We start from the raw sequence: 21,698 nt of genomic DNA, 5'->3' as shown, positions 1-21,698 counted from the left end.
CCAGTCCAAGCAGTTACTCTTTAAAAATGCATTTTTAACTTACTGTGCATGTTAAAAATGCATTGAATTAATTCCAGTTTTAGACAGGTTACACCATCTACATTTTAAAAATGAAATAGTGTGTGTAGAATAATACTATATGGGGGAATTAAACACTTGGTGCTACATGAGTTGATCAGGGTAGGATAAATAGCATTTGATGAAAACAAAGGTGAGTAGGGCATATCAGTAGTTGATGATAGAATTAAGAAAGAAATATGAGTTGCACCAACTCATACAGGCAGACCTCAACTGACTATCCATTTGTTTCCTCTGTACTCTGCTGCAATTAATCCATATATGAGAATGAACAGGAAAATAGCTCCCCAAATTGAGCTTCATTGAAGGGGTTAACTACATGTTAACAGCATACCATACCTTTTAAAACATATCCTAGATCCAAAATACTGTTAATCTCTTTGAAACGTTGATTTGACATCTGTATTCAAATAAATCATAATGCTGGCTTATACACCATTTTGGGTGCTGAGGAAAATGAGGATTGCAGTTTTTGGTTCTCCTGTTTCCAAAACAGGTGTTTTGTTTTGTTTTGTTTTTGCAAATGCATTGTAACTTCAAGAGGGATGAATTTAAAACCCAGAGAAGTGGCCGGTGCTTGCCCAGCACTTTCTGGTCTAAATTGCCTCCCCAAGCCATTTACCCTGTCCGCAGGGCTTCAAATGTGTGACTATGCTTGAAAGATGGGGAATGGCTGGTGTGCATGCGTACTCCTTGGGATGGACAAATCTGACCATTTTTATTCCTCTCAATTTCTCATTTTCTGAATCATAAGTTCAGTTCCTTCCAAGTCTGCATCAGTTTGAGATTTTTAAAAAGTCTGTGTGAAAAAATTCATACAATTCCGCCCCCCCCACATCTCATGATATACGCATTTCTACAATCAATTTCCCCCAATATAAGCATTTTGTATGTATTGTCCAGTATTTGAGGCAATAAGCCTGTGTGCACCAGTTACTGGGGAACATGGGTGGCGGGGTGCTGTTGCACCATGTCCTACTTGTTTATCCCTGGCTGATGGCTGCTTGGCCACTGTGTGAGCAGAGTCCTGGACTAGATGGATCCTTGGTCAGATCCAGCATAGCTCTTCTTACGTTCTTATGTTCTTATTGGAGAACTGCTTCACAAACCTTGGAGAAATATGGATATCTAATTATAACTGTGTTTCGGTTTGCATATTGATTTGGAAACTGCAAATTAGTTAAGTTTGTATTAAATGTGAACCAAATGTATTTCTCTCCCATCCTTATCTACTAGTTGGTCTAATGTTAACTGGAGATGCCAGGGGGTGAACCTGGGCCCTTCTGTGTGTAAGTTACCACTGCTTTGTAGCTAATCCCTTAACAAACTATTAAGCTGCAATTTTTGTTGTTGGCTTCTTTTTTTAAAAATTGTTTTGCTTAGCATCCAGAAAAGTCTATAAGCCAATAGGTTTCAACTGTGACATCTTTAAAAGGGGGCATCCATGATGTTCTTTGGAGTTTTCTAGAATAAGGAACAACCCTTTAAAATAGACCGTTGACATTAAAGACAACTTTTGTTTAAATGTAATTATTGAACTGGCACTCATTTACTTATATCACGCTAGCTTATGAGGGGGAAAGTTCTATGTGGCTTGACATAATTAATGTTTCGCTAAACTTGAACTGCATCTCTACTCTTTTGCTTTGGTTCACCCTTTCCATTGCTTGGTTTTTCCCCCTCATCCCTTGATATGCAGCATTGGAAGGTATAGGAAGTTAGAACAGAAAAGCGAACTACAAAAAAATAGGAATATAGACTAAGTGGGAAGATGTTTGGCAGATTAATTTCATTAGCATTATTTTATAAGTGGAACATTTCAGTCTAATAATTTGAAATTATTATGCAACTCTGCATTAAGAAGTTTAATAAAGCAATGCAGAGGCATTGCTAAAGGAAATAATGTCAGTCCTGACACTGTGCCAAAGTGCACTGCACTGCATTTTTTTTAGCAGTCCTGGCAAGACTGCTGATTAACTAACTTGTAATGCATTTTAATCTCACATCATTGCACGGCCAGGGTCACAGGTGCCCTGGCATAATATAAATCATTACTTACTATGCTGGAATGTAATTGTCTCAGCCAAGTAGAATAAAAGTGCTGAGCCATTAACTGATGTGGAATTGTGGATTCCCCCCCCCCGCCGCCCTGCACCTAGAATTATGCAACTGCACCATTTAGATACCTGTCTGATTTGCTAAAATAACTATAATAGTTATAATCAATATAGTTATTTGTGTCATTTGGGCATCCCACTTTTCTCATTTGGCACAAACGTTTATTAGAATGAGCACAGGGAATTTGCACAATTAGTTATTTTCTCAAAAATTCCAAGAAATTTTATTCTTTCTTAGATTATCTATTTGTGTCAGCAACATTTATTTCCCCCTTTGCTTTCTTTCAAATAACGCAGGCAAATTATAGTATAAAATTAATGTATATATTTACTTATTTTAACATATTTACCTAGAAACCAATCAGTTACGTAGTACAACCCTTTAAAAATACGTCATAATTGATTATCCTAAAATGGCATATATTTGCTAGTGTGGTATAGTGATTAGAGTAAGACTGGATCCAGATATCGACTCAGCCACAAATCTCACTGGGTAACTTTGGGCCAGACACTATCCTTCAGCCTAAGTTACTTCGCAGGTTGCTATAAAGATAAAATGCAGAGAAAGGAGACATGTATGCTGACTTGAACTCCTTGGAGGAGTTATAAAAGTTATAAGTAAATAAATCAGAAACTAGTAAATGACAATTCATTTTAATCTAATACAGAATAGATCCTTAGCTTGGGCCTGGTAGGAATCCCAGTGGGAGCCAGGAAGGAGATGTTTAGTATTCGATCTCTGTTTCTCTGAAATATTAACTCTGCGGTATTTGGCAGAGCAAAATAATGTATCCTTTTTTTTACCTTAATGATTAAGGATGCAATACTTTACACCTGGGAGTAAACGCCACTGAACTCATTGGGACTTCTGAGTGGACATACATACAATTGCCCTGTAAATGAACTAGGAGAGGTTGCCTGATAGTACGTCCTTTCAAGGGAACGAGAAAATGCAGTACTTGGAGTCTGTGCTCACACTTCTGCATGGTAATCTCATGGCATGAGCAGCAGTGTATTTGCACAGTAAAGCACATGGCTGTGCTCCTATCCGCACCAAGTCCTGCTGTATCGGAGAAATGGAAAACGAGTTGAGGGTCTCATACTTTCTCTCACCCCTGCTACTAGCTGCAAGTCAAAGGCCATCGTTGAAGTCCATGCTGTATAAGGGAACTGTGCAGAACATCCAGTTGCCTTCTCTTCGCAAATAGGATGTGCAGCAGAAGGATCAGTCTTTAGCTGCCTTAGCTTTAATAGTTAAATGGAAAGACAAAGCCGCTAGAGTGGATTCATTTAATCATTGATTTGAATCACTGGGGGGGGGGGGAAGGGAGACCAACTTAATCATTGATTTAAATCAGGTTTCCTATTTTGAATGACACATGCTTCCTGAACTAGCATGCATGTTATCAGGTAACAATTAAAATATATTGGTTTGCAATTAAATAATACATTTATGCAGTTTAAGAGCATCATCCAGAACCTTTGGTTATGCAGCTCACAGGCATTCCTCAATTGTATCTTCTTATAGACAAGAGACAGATTCTGTTTGGCTCTTTACATCAGTGTTTAGCAAGGTCAGGAGAGCCCAAGGTTGACCAGAGTGGCTCTGCTGATCTCTTTTCCAAGGGAGGGTTGCTGGGTGGTAATGAGGGAGCAGAGCACAAAATAGACATGTTCTGCTCCCTCCAGACATCCCTCCCATTGGAAAATGGGACATTGTCCTTAAAGGCTCCCTTGGGCAACTTCCTAGGGGGAAATTGTGCTGTTTTCTTCTAGAATTTGTCTCATTGGGAAGTGGGGGAGTCAACCCAGAAGTCTCCAGATCACCACTGGTCTTCTAGGTCATATTGTGAGAGAGGGGGCACCTGGAAGTAGTAGAAGTAGTAGCAACTTTTTCTTGCTTCGGCCATTTTAAAGGAACATAATTGAGTTGCAGAGACAAAGTCCTCTGGAGTGATCTTAATTTTCCGCGGGAGGGGTGCTGGAGGAATTGCACCTTGAGATTCATTTGGTCTCTCTGCCAGCATAAATCTTCTTGTTAATGCCAGTAGCAGGAGGACAAGAAGCAGCAAAAGTTGCAGCTGTTGTGATGGGAATGGGAAACTGAAGTTGTGGTGCTCAAACTCCACAGTATCATGGAACCAGCTTTTGCACTCTTTGCATACACAGAAGAATTCTAAACGTGATCGGTTAATTGAAGGCTAATTTCGCAATCCTGCATACACTTATTTGAAAGTTATTCCTACGGAACAAATTAGGGCTTAACATCCAAGTATACATGTTGCAAGTGCTGAGAACTTTCCATAAGCAAGGAGCAGTGTGTATTGAGTAAACTCAATGAACTGAAAAGTAAATGCCCATGCTGCTTGATCAGTTAGTCATACATATTTATATTTTGAGATTGGAACATGTTATAGACCTTGAAATGTTGGATAGTATAAGATCATGGGCTTCATGGACAGTTCTAGTTATATATAATAGCATCTCCTGGATACTAGTGCCCGTGATTCTAGTGCCAGTCCCCACGTTCAGTACAAAGCTCGTATAAAAATATGCTACATGAGACTACATTCCAATAAATGGGTGATTAGTACATATATATTTAAATTTAAATTTTATTATATACATTTAAAGGGTGAAATGGCAAGGAAAATAAATAGCAGACATATGTAAAGCAGCAGACCTGGATACAGGAATAGTGTGGGATAATCTACCTCCATTTATGGATTATGCCGAACCTTTCATAGAATCATAGAATCATAGAATATCAGAGTTGGAAGGGGCCTACAAGGCCATCGAGTCCAACCCCCTGCTCAATGCAGGAATCCACCCTAAAGCATCCCTGACACATGGTTGTCCAGCTGCCTCTTGAATGCCTCTAGTGTGGGAGAGCCCACAACCTCCCTAGGTAACTGCTCTAACAGTCAGGAAGTTTTTCCTGATGTCCAGCCGGAATCTGGCTTCCTTTAACTTGAGCCCGTTATTCCGTGTCCTGCACTCTGGGAGGATCGAGAAGAGATCCTGGCCCTCCTCTGTGTGACAACCTTTTAAGTATTTGAAGAGTGCTATCAAGTCTCCCCTCAATCTTCTCTTCTCCAGGCTAAACATGCCCAGTTCTTTCAGTCTCTCTTCATAGGGCTTTGTTTCCAGACCCCTGATCATTCTGGTTGCCCTCCTCTGAACACGCTCCAGCTTGTCTGCGTCCTTCTTGAATTGTGGAGCCCAGAACTGGACGCAGTACTCTAGATGAGGCCTAACCAGGGCCGAATAGAGAGGAACCAGTACCTCACGTGATTTGGAAGCTATATTTCTATTAATGCAGCCCAAAATAGCATTTGCCTTTCTTGCAGCCGTATCGCACTGTTGGCTCATATTCAGCTTGCAGTCTACAACAATTCCAAGATTCTTCTCGTTTGTAGTATTACTGAGCCAAGTATCCCCCATCTTGTAACTGTGCATTTGGTTTCTATTTCCTAAATGTAGAACTTGGCATTTATCCCTATTAAATTTCATCCTGTTCAGTGCCTTACAGAAGAAGTCACGACATTTAGACAAACTGAAGTTAAACGTTCAAAGTTGCATAACTGCAGCTTTATTGCAAAGCCCAATGGCCAGCATTGCTACCTCCCAATCCTGTTCCCTAGCTGCAAAGTGTTGCTTTTTATGTTGCTGTTTCTCAGACTCATTTGATTTTAGACAGATTTCTTTTAATGTGGATTGAGACATGCACTTCTTGCGCTCATTCAGTCCCTCATTTATTTCCCTTTATTTAGAATATTGGGAAGTGCTTTTTTATTGGAGGAAGAAATGTTGAGATATTTCTTCTCACGGGATGAAAATAAAGTGTATTAATGGGTGTGATACCCTTCTGCTTAGCCCCTTGCCTGTAATATAAACCCTGTAGTATTTCCGGGGAGTGGGGTGATGATGGTGAAAAGTTGAATTTGAACTGTTTTCAGTGTATATTGAAGGTTTGTAAGCTGTTTGTCATCCAGTTTTTCACTTTTCCATTTTGTGCTTCAGTCTCATGGTTATTTTACTTTTGCAGGCAGGGACAGCTTTAGATTTGACTAGATTTACTTCCTGAAAAATTTCAATAGCAAGACAACAAAAACTGCTTTGGTGCCCAGAGACTAGTTAGTCATAATGTGGGCAGCAGCCTACTTCAGACTAATTTAAGCTATGAATGCTCAAATGACAACAGTCCATTTGGCCTTCCAGGTGTCTTTTCAGTAACATACACTTTGTATTTTGGTTTTGAAACTAAACTGTATTTTTATGGTGTTGGATCTGGACTCGCTCTTCCATGAATGGGAGTGCTCCTTCTGTAAACAAAGGGCCCAAGATCCAGTGGAAGCTCCCTGCTGCAGTAAAGGGTGGGAGACGTGCAATCCCCAGTGCTGTTCTGGAGGGCCCCCCAGGAAATGGCAGTGGAAGGCACTGTCTCTAGAAGGTTCATCTCATGGGTGAACTTCCACTCCTGCGTAGCCTAAATCCAACTCGTAATCTGAAGTAAAGCTTTATTTGATCTTTACAAATGGGGATAAAGAATGAGATGTTTTAAATGAAGTTTAACAAATGGAAAAAGCTGCTACTTTATTATATCACAAATTTTAAAAATTAAAATATTAGCTGGAAATGTTGCTGAATTCTATGTATACGTACAGGAATTTGACAAGAGGTGTCGGTAGATTTAGAGAGATTCTAAGAGCTGTTGAAACAAGAACTACACAAAATCTACGCATGGTAAGTTTTCTTAACTACAATTAAATAATATCCTGTAATGTAGATATTAACTATTAATGCTGTAATCCTATATATGCTTACTTGGGAGTGAGCCCCATCAAACACAGTGGGACTTACTTTTACCTAAACATGCATAGGATTGTGATGTAGTAATGCTCTGTGCAGTGTAGTGTGGTGACAGTTGCCATAATTAGAAGATAAAAAGATTATTTTATTTAAATTATTTAAATCTTTATTGTTTTTAAATTTTTTAAAATGTTTTTAATTTTACTGTGGGTTTAATTTTAACTTTTGTAAATTTATATTTATATGTTTTAATTGTACATGTTTTAATCTTGTGAACTGCCTTGAGTCCCAGTACTGGGAAAAGGGCAGGATATAAATTATTATTATTATTATTATTATTATTATTATTAATAATAATACAGAATTAGCAGTTAATACACATTTGTTCAAAATTAAAATCTGAGTAAATAATAGAGAAGAAAGTTGACTGGTATGTCTTGGGCTGGTTTGCTCATAATGCTAAATATATGAGCAGGAATGAGCCCGAGCTAAGCTTTTGGCTTGTATATTCCGTGTCTAACCTTTCCTGTTCCCATGAGATCAGGAGGAGAACATCTCTAGTGTTTAGCTTTGCTTTTAGAGAATCCTGGCCTCTTATGTACGAAGCAGAGATTATGGTTTTAAAACAACCTCTAATTAGTCAAACAAGCTGGTTTGTTTTTGATGTTGGCTTGTTTAGAAGTTCTGCTTGCTGTGTGGGAGAAGGATCAAGGAGTGCACAAGCCCCGAGGTTTCATTTGGACTTGTTCCTGCTTCTATATGTAGCATTAAACCATGACTTTTTTATTTATTGCATTTCTATACCACCCAACAGCCGATGCTCTTTTGATCCAGCTGTTAGAATTTTGACAAGTGGGGCCTGTACAAAATGTTGCACTATGGAATGATCCTGATCAGGTTTCCAGTCACTCCATTCTGTTTCTTCTCTTCTATTTTTTGTGTTGTATGCACCCAACAATCAGTCAGCATTCTGTGCTCACAGTACATGTACAGCCTCCCTAAGTGGGGGGGGAGTGTTTTGGGGTGTCCCCCACACTTTTGCAAACCTTGGGCATTGTCCAAGTCTCTTGTGTATGGATGGTGACCTTTTGGCTACATAAGTATTGCTACTCAGAGAATTAGTATACATGATTTTATCTGCAGCTATATGAAACTTTTGGTGATTCTGTTGGTAAATTTGTTTTTTAGGGTGCATTTTATTCTGTGTTTTATATTATACTGATGCTTTATGTAACGAAACAGTACATAAAAGAATGATGATAATAATAATAATAATAATAATAATAATAATAAATATATACTTTGAGAGCATATTTGCTTGTTGTAATAAAGTTATATATTGCAACAATATTTATAGTAATAGCTTCTTTTCTTAAACGTTCATGGGCAGAATTGTATGTAACTTTACTAATGTGCCTGATTCTGGTTTTGTACACTTGGTTAAAATGTTTTTCCTTGTTAAAAGACAATAGCAAGGCAATTAGCTGAAATCTTGTTACGAGGCATGTGTGAACAGAGTTACTGGAACCCTCTGGATGACCCTCCTCATGAGTCACCGCTGAATGATCCCCTTTGGAAAAGTACAAACACTAAAACTTATGCACTTAGCAGAAGACCACGAGTATACTCTGGAGAAAAGTAAGCTTTTTATCTATTTAACTAATATGGATTGTAATAGTATTGCTAATATTTACATTGGACTAATAAAATATGCAGGCACAATCCTTAAACTGTCATTCTGTGTGTAAAGTGCAGATGGAGAAAGAAATCCTCCTTGGTGGATAGCATTGAAATATTTTTCTAAGTACAGTGTTTTGAAAGTCTGCTATTGAGTGTGAGTTGATATGGACCAGTCCATCATTTATCAAAGGAAGAGTTGGTTGGAAATTATTTAATGTAGATGTTATGGTTAGCATCGGAATAGCTGGGCTATAACAAAGCGTGCAGATTACTGGTTGTGTGTTTCCCTGAGGGTGTAATCCTATGCATGTAGGACTTTTCCTGTCTAAATAACTCCCAGCATTTTCCAGCCCACCATGCCGGCTGGGGAAAGTTGGGAGTTGTAGGACTTTATTCAGTCTAAATATGCATAAGATTGCATCCTAAATTGTTTATGGCGTTTTAGTATTCCAATCGTCTCACTATCACGGCTTTTAGCTTACTCCCAGAAGCACCAACATTTTATAAATAACCAGTTTTAGATTGTAAAAAACATAATAATGATGCAAGATCAAATACTTGAAAAGATTGTTACGCAGAGGAGGGCCAGGATCACTTCTCAATCATCCCAGAGTGCAGGACACGGAATAATGGGCTGAAGTTACAGGAAGCCAGATTCTGTCTGGACATCAGGATAAACTTCCTGATTGTTAGAGCAGTATGACAATGGAACCAATTACCTAGGCAGGTCGTGGGCTCTCCCACACTAGACACATTCAAGAGGCAGCTGGACAGCCATGTGTCAGGGATGGTTTAAGGTGGATTCCTGCATTGAGCAGGAGGTTGGATTCGATGGCCTTATAGGCCCCTTCCAACTCTACTGTTCTATGATTCTAAGATTTGTGTATGTCATCTTTGCCTTACTATTAAGAATAGATTATGTTTGATGTTGAAGATAAATGGTTCTGTTTTATTTCTAAACTTTTCTATGTTATATTAAAGGAGAAGGCAGTGATGATAAACAATATGATTATGACAGATTTAATCCTCAAACTATAGGCAGTCCTGCTGACTGAATGATTCCCAGACCGTCCTGTTGAGTCCTTCATATCTTAAACAAAAAGAATCTTAAAATATTGGGTGTTAGTCCTGCATTGCAAGGAAATGCTTGAAATGGGCTGCACTGTACTGGATTCAAAAGATGATGTTCTCCAGTGGCTTGATCTTAAATACGTAAAAGTTCATCACCATCTCTCTCTCTCTTACAATGACCTTCAAAATTGATGAAGAGCAACTGCTTGAGTTCTCCATCTGCTTGACAAGTTAGGATAGCATGGGCATCTTGAGTAGTGTCTTTACTGGCAGGCCCCACAATTGTGGAGCTCTTAACTTGGAAATTGTCCCAACATGAGCATATTTCAGAAATGTATTTTTCTACCTTTGTATCATTTTGGGGCCTTCAGAATTATTACCCATCTTGAGCCTTTGAGATGGGCTAGGCTAAGCCCTGTGAAATGGCAGAACCTTCAGATATTTGGATTCCCAATTATCGCTGTAGGAAGTGTTAATGATAATTTTTGTTTCAACAGCACATTACAGCTTTTAGAGTTAGTAGACTTTCTAAAAATATTGGGCTACAAGGAATAAAACAATTGTTTACAGTGTTTATATAAAGACACTCAAATTCTAAAGATGCTAATTAGTATCTGTAGTTTCCTAGGCATTGTTTTGGAATGGTAGGAGAGCAATTAAAATGTTAATGCTTCCAGTGTCTCATTAGCAATGAAGAAAACCTTGAAATGTGTGTTTTTTAAAAATATGTTTCACAGGAATAATCAGAAAACTATTACAGAAAGCAATCTTACATTACAAGGGTTGGTTCTGTACCTTTACTAATTTATGTTGCTTTGAGCTGAATGGAAATTTTTAAAATGCAATAAGTTATTAGGAAGAATAGTTCTAAGCATCCCCGTCAGCTTTAAACTGTAAGATTTTTTCTTGCATGTTTAAATGCACCTGCTGTTCACTCGCATTTGCTTTCATTTAGTACTGTGGACATGGTAAGTGGAGTGAACTTTGTTCCATCAGACTTTTTGATATACTGAATTATGCATAAAGTAGAATATTAGAGAAGTGTTTCCTTAAAGTAGTAACGAAACTAGATTCCCAAGTGAAGAAAAACTGTTCTTCTGGCGTTCTTCCTTCCTTCCTTCTTTCCCCACCCCCTTGCTTACATAAAGAAGCTTGTTTTCTACATTTAATACCTATGCAGATTCTTTAAGAGTTCCTGCCCCTGATCTTTGCTAATATTTTGGAAAAGTGGGAAGAGGCATGAAAAACAGGGACATAGGAAGTTGATTTATACCAGGTCAGGCTATTTGTCCATCTTGCCCTATATTGTTTACTCTGGCTGCCAGCAGCTCTCCAGGGTCTCAGCAAAGGTCATGCACATCAGCTGCTACCTGGTGCTTTTAAAGTGGAGGTACCTGGGTTTGAACCCGGAACCTGCTGCATACAAGACAGGTGCTCTATCACTGAGCTTCCGTCCTTGCCCAAACCGCTAAGCCGCTCTGTAAAAGGAACCCTATTTGTGCTAGTACTACCTCTGACTACTCAGTAGCGTGGGATAGGTGAGAACCACAATCAGGTTCAGAGCTCCTTGTTTCCTTTGTGGGATATCTGTGGTTTATCTTAGGAGCATTCCAGTTGTTGATGCTTGTCTTTCATATTCCCAGTGATGTTAAAGGTGCACAGGAAACTAACTGGAGTTGCAGATCTTCTAAAAAAAATAGTAATAATGTAGAGAGATTAATACTGATTCAATCAAATTAAGAGAGCAAAAATCTAGCTAAAATGCCAGATATTGTGATCCAAATATAGGAAGCCTGTGAGGAAAATGTAGCCTTTAGGCCATTGAGTGCATATTGCTATAAATGCAAAAGTATGGGGGCGGTAGCTTTTGTACTTCTCCTGAATATGACTATTTATAGTTGTCAAAATAGCAAGTGGTTTTTTTGAGCTGTTTGTTAATCCTAATTACTGTGGGGTTGTTACACTTCGAAGCGTCTTTTTAAAAAGCAGTTTTATTCCAGTAATTTGATTTGCTGCTATAAGAACCAAAATTGGCTTTCGTATGCTCTGTTTGCAAGGCATGAATAGTGCAAATGTGGCACAGCTGTTAACTGTTGTATCTAAATGAATCTTGAGTAACTTTATTTTTAAGGTAATGAATACTCAATTTTTAACAGCATTTTCTGTCCTCAAGAGAACACTGAAGAAGCTCTTTTGCTGCTGCTAATAAGTGAATCTATGGTAAGTGAGCCAGATTTCTTTATAAGTACACTTAATTTATGTTATTTCTGTTGCATTTTTACTATTTGATGCTTCATGTACAGCTGCTCTAATTTTTAGCAGCAAGAATAAATGTTAAATATGTCCCTGAGCATATGCAGAGTGCCCTAGTCTTTCCGCCAAGCAAGTGTAGCCTGCCCTTGCCCCAGCATAATTAAGGAGACGGGCTTATAGGTACTTTTGCATCTCTTTTTATAAATCGAGTACTGCCCTTGCCAACTTATGAATAACCTCCCCTCCCTGCAGAAAGTTTTATTTCCCATTCTTCACCATGCAAGTGGTGATCACAAAAATACGTCTCATTTTTCTCTGCTCTGCGCCCTCTTGCCATGCCATAGGCAGGCTCTCTCAGGTCCTTCCACCCTGGATGACACTACTGAGCCCATCAGGAAGTCATTCCTGGGCAGGCAGGCTGTCAGATCTGGCTTGGTTATCAGAGCTGGCTGTCTCCTGCTTAGAAGCTTATGTTCATCAAAGGGGAGTTGGGTGTGGAAAAAGGCCAATGGTGGAGGTAGCTCTTTATCTTCATCTGTGAGTCCATTCTGCTGCAGAGGTCATATCCTGGAAGTTGATAGAAACTGGGTGAGAGACAAGCAAGTAAACCAGAGTTGAATGCAAAGCAGCAGCAGAAGGCAGTTACACATGTATTGGAAGCTTGGTGTTTGAAGCCTTTGAAACAATGGTAGTCTGCTGTTGTCTTTGAAACAATGGTAGGCAATCTCTGTCCCGTGGGCCAGATTTGACCCAAGTATGAGGTCCTGGTGGTCCCTTACTTGCCTTTCAAACCTAGTCAACCACTTCCTGCTTCAGAAGAGAGGGAAATTTCCAAATACAGACAGACTGAATCATCCATATGTATTCTGTCTATCTAAGGACAGATGGTATCCTCATGAAAGTTTTTTAATTCCAGCCAGCTATGAATATACTGGTGGCAGCACGTGAGGTGGAAGTAAAGCTTGTCTTACCGGCTTGGCTAGTTGTAAACTATTGCCTAATGTCATCATAAAATAATAACTGCAAGATGGAGGTTCAAACTGTCCAGATATCCAGTGTAGAAAGGAAATGTCAATCTTGTTCAAAATAAATTATATTCTAGATCTATGGGGATCTGTTTTCAAGGCAGGAGGTGGGTTAGTTAAGCTCATGAAACCTTCTGTGTAGTTCCCTACCTACCACGATGAAATCCATCCCCTGTTATCTAATTACCCTACTTTTATTTACTCAAATCATTGGAAGTCTTCAGAGCCTAAAATATCAGACAATTATCAGAGGGTGAATGTCTGTTGGAATCTAAAGTACATGATATAAATAAAATAAATTAAAATAAATAAATAAATAAATAAATAAATAAATAAATATTCTTCTCCCTGATCAGAGACAAAAGTAAATTATCTACTAATAAACATCTAAAAATATAGATAAACAACTTGAGATCAATTTGTTTAATTTAATTTGTGAATATAATTAAATGTGTTTAATGATTTGTCTTCATTGCTTAATGCTGCCATCAGGTGAATAAAGAGATGCTATATATACTATTATTCTTTTCATGGAGAAGAGCTTTTCCACGTAATTCTGTATTAATCAGTTCTCGCGTTTGTATTAATCTCCTGTTTCAGATATTGACAGTAGTTGTGATGCAGCAACCCTTAAGAAATGCAGTTTGATCATCAAAGCAATAGAAGCCTGAATGTGCTGTGCTATTTCTGAGAAAACCAAGTATGGAAGTTTTGGAGGGCATATTTATTTATTTATTGCATTTCTTTCCAGGCTAATCGTGATGCTGTATTGAGCAGAATACCAGAACACAAAAATGATCGTATCATCAGTTTGCAGAGTGCATCTGTAGTCTATGACTTGCTTACCATTGCCTTGGGAAGAAGAGGTCAATATGAAATGTTATCAGAGGTAGGCTGTGATAATTGACCAAGGAAACCAAGGCTTAGAGTTCACCTAAGTGACATTCCTTGGTTGGCAATGTATGAAAGAAAAAAATAACTTACCAATTTAGCATAGTACAGAGCAATCTATGTATCATTGAGCTGAAATGAACTGATTTTGGTGGATATAGGAGGAATACAGTCACTATAATGTGGATGCATGTGTGGAATATAACTCATAGTCACTACAATTAAACACCTTTACTATAGTGTTTATGTATGGAACATAAGAAGAGCGATGCTGGATCAGATCAAGGGCGTATCTTGTCTAGCATTCTGCTCACACATTGCATATGTTGTCCCAGCTTAAACAGTTGGATTCAGGTGCACACAACTGTATAGCCATGATAAAGTTGTACTTGTTCAGTGCTAAGATGGATATAAGAGTGATCCCACTTTTTTGCCTTCATAGCTAAGATGTTCCAGTGAATAAGGAAGGAGAGCTGAGGGAGAATATTTTTGCTAGTATGTATTGTGAATGCTTTTGCCCATCTTACACCGATTGCACACTTTCTGGTTAATGCTGATTAATGTTACACATGGCTTGTTTACATCCCGATTATATTACTACAACTCATGGAATTACCTTTAAAATGTTAGGAAACATCAGTAGGTGTAACTAGAGTTTTGATGGGAGCCTCTTTTTTAAAAACATATACCACCGTACTATACCAACATCACTGGCTCCTGATTTGTTTCCAGGCCCAATTCTCAAACAACTGGTTTTGGCCTAACTTGTTGATATATTTGTGCAAACAACAGTAATATCTAAGAGCTGAGAGTTTAAAACTATGTTACTTTGAGAGGCCTTGTACTTTGCTGCCACAAGGAGTCCTCAAATGCCACACCTTTTATTTCATGAGAATCACCATAACGATTCAAAGTGTAGTTGAGGAAAAAGTCACTACCACTGTGTGCAAAGACAACTTGAATGTTTTATTGTCTTCTTGTAATTGGATTATCCGATAAAAAGAAATATTGTGAGCAAACTTGTGTGTGTGTGTGTAGAACTGCAGAAAGAGAAGAGAGATTGTGTGCTATATACAGGGAAAAATAATCTGGGCTAGCAGAAAATGTATTGTTACAAAAATACTTCTCCTAGGGTTAATGTTTCAGCCTTTGTGAGTCATAAAAATATAAAAGTAGTTTTTTGCACTGTGCGTCTTGATCAGGAATACTGTGGTGTATGAGGTCATTCTCATTTATACAGCACTTTTAAAAAGCAACATGCTTTTTTATCATCTTTATTTTGTTTGCCTGAGGGCAATACTGTCAATTTAGAAACATGCATGTAATTGACAATGGGTATTTTTTCTTGTTCTCTTTTTAGTGCTTAGAAAGAGCTATGAAGTTTGCCTTTGAAGAATTCCATCTTTGGTATCAGTTTGCACTGTCCTTAATGGCAGCAGGAAAAGTAGGTTTTTTCCATAGATTTTGTCTTATTGATGGCTGCTAATGGTAATCATGAGGGCTACAGTCCTGCACACCTTGAGTTTATAGTACTTAAGCATGTGCAACTAGGTGCAGGATAGCAGTTGTAAGCCACGGGTCTGTCCCTCTGCAAAGCCGAATATAATTTCAGAATGTCGAGAACTTCAGTATGCTCGCTGTTTGGCTAAATATGCTGTTGACCCTGTTCAGACACGTTAAGCCATGGTGGTCAAGCATTTTGAGCTAAATGTGATGGCTTAGCATGCTGTGTGAACCATTCCCAACCATGGTGGCTCACTAACCATTTGCTGCAAAAGGGTTAGCGACCTAACCATGGTTTAGCATGTTGTCTAAACAGGCCCAGTAAAAGAGGTTGAATTGTCCTTTTTGTTCATTTTAAATAAAGTGTGGCTTAACATTATTTTAACAGTGACAGGCTAAAGTGGATCTCTGCCTGTACTGTGATTACAGTATATGTCTCTCTCCAACGTTTTATTTAGGAAGCCATGATGGTGCCAGCTCTCTTTTTCAATAGAGAAAAACACGTGATAGCTAGCTGGATAGAACTATCAAGTAGCCTTCATTAGTTCCCTGGTTGAAATATTGTTCCTTCTGTTAGAACCTAAGAACAGCCATGCTGGATCAGACTAAGGGTCCATCTAGTCCAGCACTCTGTTCATACAGTGGCCAACCAGCTGTTGACCAAGGACCCATAAGCAGAACATGGTGCAACAGCACCGTCCCACCCATGTTCCTCAGCAACTAGTGTATACAGGCTTACTGCCTGTGATACTGTAGGTTGCACTTTGCTATCAGGACTAGTAGCCATTGATAGCCTTCTCCTCCAGGAATTTATCCAACCCCTTTTTAGAGCCATCCAAATTGGTGGCCATCATTGCATCTTGTGGTAGTGAATTCCATAGTTAAACTCTGTGCTGTGAGAAGAAGTCTTTCCTTTTATCTGTCCTGAATCTCCCACCACTCGGCTTCATTAGATGACCCTGGTTTTTAGTATTATGAGAGAGGGAGTAAAATGTGGCCCTATCCACGTTCTCCACACCATGCATAATTTTTTACACCTCTCCTCTTAGCCTCCTTTTTTTCAAGCTTAACAATCCCATCTGTTGCAACCTTCCCTCATAGGGGAGACGCTCCAGTCCCTTGATCATTTTAGTTTCCCTTTTCTGCTCTTTTTCCTGTTTTACGATATCTTTTTTTAGGTGTGGTGTCCAAAACTGTACACAGTATTGTAAATGTGGTCACACCATAGATTTGTATAAAGGCAACATGCTACTGGCAGTTCTATTCTCAATTCCTTTTCTAATAATGCCTAACATGGCGTTTGCCTTCTTTATAGCAACTGCACATTAGGTTGACATTTTCATGGAGAACAGCTTCTTTGCTTCTAAGGGGAGAGACGTGGAACAAAAGCTAGGCTGGGAACAGACAAAAGTCATAGGCAAGGAAGAGGCAGTGGGCAAATAGAAGATTATTTAGTTGTTATTAGTCTATTCTGCAGTTTCATTAGCTTATACCAGCATATTTTAATTGTTGCTGTCCTGTACAACTTGTAGCAGTGTTCCTTCATCTCTTAAATAGAACTTTCTGGCTCTTCCATGCCTCAGGAGCTGTATACACAGCCTGGGATCTGCCACATTTGCTGTGCTGGTTGTGTTGTACAGTAAACATTAGCTGTTGCATTATCTGAAGTAGTCATATCAGATTTATAGCTGCTGATCCTCTCATGAAATGAAACCAATTACTTTTGTTTGAAATATTTTTTTGTTTAAAAATCAGCATTTGTTTGTTACAGCTTGGAAGGGTTTAAAATGGCAAATTGCAAAATTCTTACATATTCTGCTACCTTGGTTGTCTTATCCCAAGACATCTTTTTGTATAGTCTGCTCGAGCTGTGAAGGTCTTGAAAGAGTGTATCCGATTGAAGCCAGATGATCCTACAATTCCACTCCTTGCTGCCAAATTATGTATGGGATCTCTTCATTGGGTAAGTCAAGAAAAACAAGTATGTAAAGATATATGCGCATATACTGTTGCTTTAATTTTTTTTAAAAAAAACAGTATTTCTGTTGAATACATTTAGCCTTAGGGTTATATGCAACATTGCACTAGTGGAAAACTTAGAAGAGTCGCCAGTGTTTTGCTAGCAGTTGCAAAAACGCTATTACAAGCAACACACAGTCTAAAGAAATCAATAATGAGTTGTGTGACATCTCATTCAACAGCTTACACAAGCAGAATCAAAGTATTGGATTTGACCCTTGTGCATGGATAAAAACAGGGTTTTTGCAATGGGTAGAAACTTGCACTAGCAGAATGCTACTATTGGATAGAACTCACAGTGAGTACTTTTGGCAGTTCAAAATGCCAGATTTCTAAGAATACAGCAGGTTGAAAGGAATATTCTTTTTAAAAGAGAGATTAAATCCTTGAGATCCTCAACTGTTTTCATACTCTGTTCCAAGTTTCCGAACCCCCTGGGCTGAATTTCAAGCATGACTAATTTCTAGAGATGGGTGGTTCGAATTGGAAATAGGCAGGCAATTGCATAGGAAAATGCTAAAAAGAAGGGGGGGGGAAAGATATTTTGTTTGAGAGTTCTAAACTGGCTTGTAGTTACTGGGTATCCCAGGAATTAGAGTGTGCAGGTGGGGGGAAGGTTGCCTATATAGATGTTGAGATGTTAAAATAGGTCCGATGTGCTACGTTATTTGTGATATTTCCCATTTGATTTATAGTTGTAGATTACCTGTAATGGCCTGCTTTAGTCGGCATGCCAAATTTTTTAATCTGATTAATCTTTGTTTGGCATTTTTTAATGGCATTTTTTAAAAAAGTAAATTGGTTGACGTTATTCATGAGGCAAGCCCACCCCCCGCCCACTCACCTCTACAAATAGCCTACCCATCCCCCAAGACCTGGATTCATGATTTGCTTTTTATACGGTCATCTTCTACCTAATGCATGCTCTGCCATTGTGTGCATATGAATATTTCTATCCTCAAGATGCCAGACAAAATTGATTGACCAAGTCAGGACTTGGGAGCCAGGGTATCTTTCAGTAAATTATCCTGTGCCCCACTTGATTCTGCCTGCCCATTAAGATAATGAGGATAGACTGTGCTCTGTCTCCTATCACTGTCTGAAGTATGATCCATGTGTTTCTGAGTTCTCTGTGTTTTATGCTCCTCAATTTTATTACGTTTCATTGTTTTTATTTTTTTGTTGTCTTGATCAAAAATAAATATACACTTTTATTTAAAATAAATGAATATGTTTTTTAAAAAAGTAAATTTCAGCAATCAGTGAACATGCACCAACACAGAAGTTGCTTTTGGAGAGCCTGGCGTTATAGACTTCTTATTTTGGAAATGACATTTCCCACTGTTACTCTAGAGAAGTGAAGATGATGTACATAAGGTTTCCAGTCCCTCTCCCATCCAGATACTGACCAGACCAGTTTGTAACTTTATATAGTGCTGGAATGATGTCTGAAAAAGGCGTTTAGAAACCAATTTATTGGGACTATCCCCCACATCAATATAGGATTGGTCCCAGCCCCCCTCTTGGAGTCTGGGTCGATTCTAACTTGATTTGTTTGAAATGCTCCTGTAATGCTGTGTTCTTTCCTGCACATCCAAGCCCTCTTCCCATCCCACACTGCCTTTCCCCAAATTTATTGAAGATGAGAGAATATTGGGAAGAACTGTGAAGCCTCTAATGGGATGTTGCCATGAACATGCAAAGCAGCCTCCTGGAATGATAGGGAGCATTGGAATTTGAATTCTGATGCTTCCTGCTTCCCCTGTATTCTGCCCCTCTCTGACACTTGCTCACTTTTGATAGGTTTGTGGAAGAGAGCTGGCGGGAAGAGCTCAGGATCTTGAGGAGCAGCAGGGAAGCAGCACATCTCCGATGATGTCTTTAGGAGTGTGACAGGGCCTAGAGGTTTCTATTTTAAATTGGATTGATGCCGGACTTCCAGCGGATGTCAGTCTTCATCATCAGCTTTATTATGGTCACTGGCCAGACTTAACTCATACAAAAGAGTAGGGAGAAATTGCATATAAATTTGAGAAATATGCAACAAAATAAATTATGGAGAGTCCTTATTCTCATAGCATTCAGAAATAATTGAGCGAAAGCTTCAATTGTGTCTCTGTCCTCTGTGGCCCTGAAGTATTGAGGGAGTGCATTCATTTGTAATCTGGTGTCAAACAATAATTTCTCTCTATCTATATAAAAATATAAATTTCATTGCTTCCACATGGGCATAAGCGATCAGGAAAACTGATTTTCTAAAACCACCCCTGTAAAGAGCAGATGGCAGGACATTAAATCTTGCCAGAGTTAGTGCACGCCGATATTTGGGGATGTGAAACATTGAAAAATATTTTGCTTCAGCCGTTCCATAACTCAAGATAACGCCTAGAAACAGAGGAGAGTAAGTTCTCATCATTAGTTTCATATAAATACATGTTTTTACTTTTAGTTAGAAGAGGCAGAAAGGTTTGCCAGAACGGTGGTTGATGTAGGGGACAAAACATCAGAGTTCAAAGCCAAAGGTTTCCTAGCCCTGGGACTGACTTACAGCCTTCAAGCTACAGATGGTAAGCAAATCACACACATTTATTTATAAAAGTAAAGTGGCATTGATATATAACATCTAGAAACATGTCAAGTAATATAACTGATGCATTTTGTGTACAGTTATTTTACAATATATATTTTTTAAAATATTTTGTGGTAGATACTGATATATCGTTAATTAAATCCTATTTCTAGCTTCTTTGCGAGGGATACAAGAGGTCTTGCAACGAAAGGCTCTTCTTGCGTTCCAAAGGTGAGTGGGTGTTAATCTTTTCATTCAGCTGTAGATAATGAAAAACCTTATGTGTATTTTTTAAAAGATATTTATAAATGATTATGTAATGTGGATTTTACCTCTGGGAGTCTGCTTGCATGAGTACAGAACATATTGCGTTAACATTTGCTTCATCAAGTAGCACTGGCAAATCCCGTCTGATTCCAAAGGATTTCCTCTTATTTCATTATTAAAGATATTTTGGTTATCAGCTAGTAGCTAACATTTGTTCAACATCTGTTTAAAGAGTACCTCTTCATCTGAATTCACATTTCCTTCTTCTCAAAGAAAACACAGCTCTGAATAGCACACCAAAAATTGGAGAGAATATGTGGTATTTACATTGTTGTATTAAGTTGATGGGACTCAATCGATGAACACTCAAACCATTTTATCCTCAGAACACTTATGGGAACGTGCTAGGACTTCACCATGACTTGTGGTTCATGATTTTTTGCAACTACTAAATCTGAAGATTGATATAGTGTATTACCACCACTGTAGCTGCGCTTTTAATAATCAAGGATTCTAAAAACTTGAGGTTATACACAACAACCTACAAGCGTCTTAGCTACTGAAGAACATCTTAATGGGCCCGTTCAGAAGACACTTTTAACCTATACCAGTGATATCCCTAGATATATTTCTGATTATGGTTGCCCTGGAAGAGAGCAGGGGCTCATCTATACCAGTGTTGTATTTCGGTACTGTAACATCTGGCTCATTTGCACAGCACACAACATATTCTCAATCCATTGTCCTGATGCTATTTCTCCCTCAATATTTGGGATTTTTCCAGACCACTTTATTATATATTTTTCAGTGATTGCTGTTTTCATTGGCTACTAAATTATGTGTGTTCCATTCTAGCACTATTACGGTATTTAGTGGTATTACAACCCTTACTGGTGGGAGCGGCTTCAAATCTATAGAACCTGTTTTGCAATATTTTCCTCCACTTTCTCCTTTGTCCTTAAGCAGTGGGAAGGGAATTGTCAACAGGAAATCTATGGGTTCTCTTCTGTTTCTTCTAAGATCAAGATGGTTGGTTACTCTCTCTCTCTCTCTCTCTAATATTCAATGAATATTTTTCAGTGAGCACCTACACAGCTATACAGCTGTGAATAACTACACAGTCTTTATTTTAAAACTTGCATTCCTGCAACACTGCACAGATGTGCATGCGCTTTCCAGACTTTAAAGGGGGGAAAAGCAACCTGAAGCAGCAGCGTGATCTTCTACTTCTCCCACAATTGCAGTAGTATATTGTGGCTTGTGGCTTATGTTTGCACTATAAACACAAATGATGAAGCACATCCACCCTTTCATGCTTGTTATGTTGCACTTAATCACATCATAAACACAGCAGATTCTGCACTGTATTCATTAAAGGGCGCTCCGAGAAGGAATTGCATTTTGGGGTGGGGG

General features: G+C 38.6%; 1 protein-coding gene across 5 annotated transcripts in view; it reads left to right on the top strand.

Annotated features, from left to right (window-relative positions):
* The window catches only part of TTC7B (tetratricopeptide repeat domain 7B), a 128,489-nt gene that overhangs the window by 36,225 nt on the left and 70,566 nt on the right, over nt 1-21,698 (top strand). For 4 of the 5 annotated variants that reach the window (XM_063117968.1, XM_063117967.1, XM_063117964.1 and 1 more), the window contains exons 6-13: nt 6,863-6,941; nt 8,473-8,645; nt 11,915-11,978; nt 13,788-13,925; nt 15,288-15,371; nt 17,289-17,393; nt 19,899-20,016; nt 20,192-20,249. In XM_063117968.1, the coding sequence (XP_062974038.1) occupies nt 6,863-6,941; nt 8,473-8,645; nt 11,915-11,978; nt 13,788-13,925; nt 15,288-15,371; nt 17,289-17,393; nt 19,899-20,016; nt 20,192-20,249 (819 nt within the window). The remainder of the gene's footprint in view (nt 1-6,862; nt 6,942-8,472; nt 8,646-11,914; nt 11,979-13,787; nt 13,926-15,287; nt 15,372-17,288; nt 17,394-19,898; nt 20,017-20,191; nt 20,250-21,698) is intronic. The other variant, XM_063117966.1, reaches the window with a different exon arrangement.

The sequence above is a fragment of the Elgaria multicarinata genome, chromosome 2 (assembly GCF_023053635.1).
Source record: "Elgaria multicarinata webbii isolate HBS135686 ecotype San Diego chromosome 2, rElgMul1.1.pri, whole genome shotgun sequence".
In the NCBI taxonomy this organism is placed as follows: Eukaryota; Metazoa; Chordata; class Lepidosauria; order Squamata; family Anguidae; genus Elgaria; species Elgaria multicarinata.
Note: the sequence above shows the minus strand (reverse complement) of the source record. Positions and strands in the feature narration are given on the sequence as shown.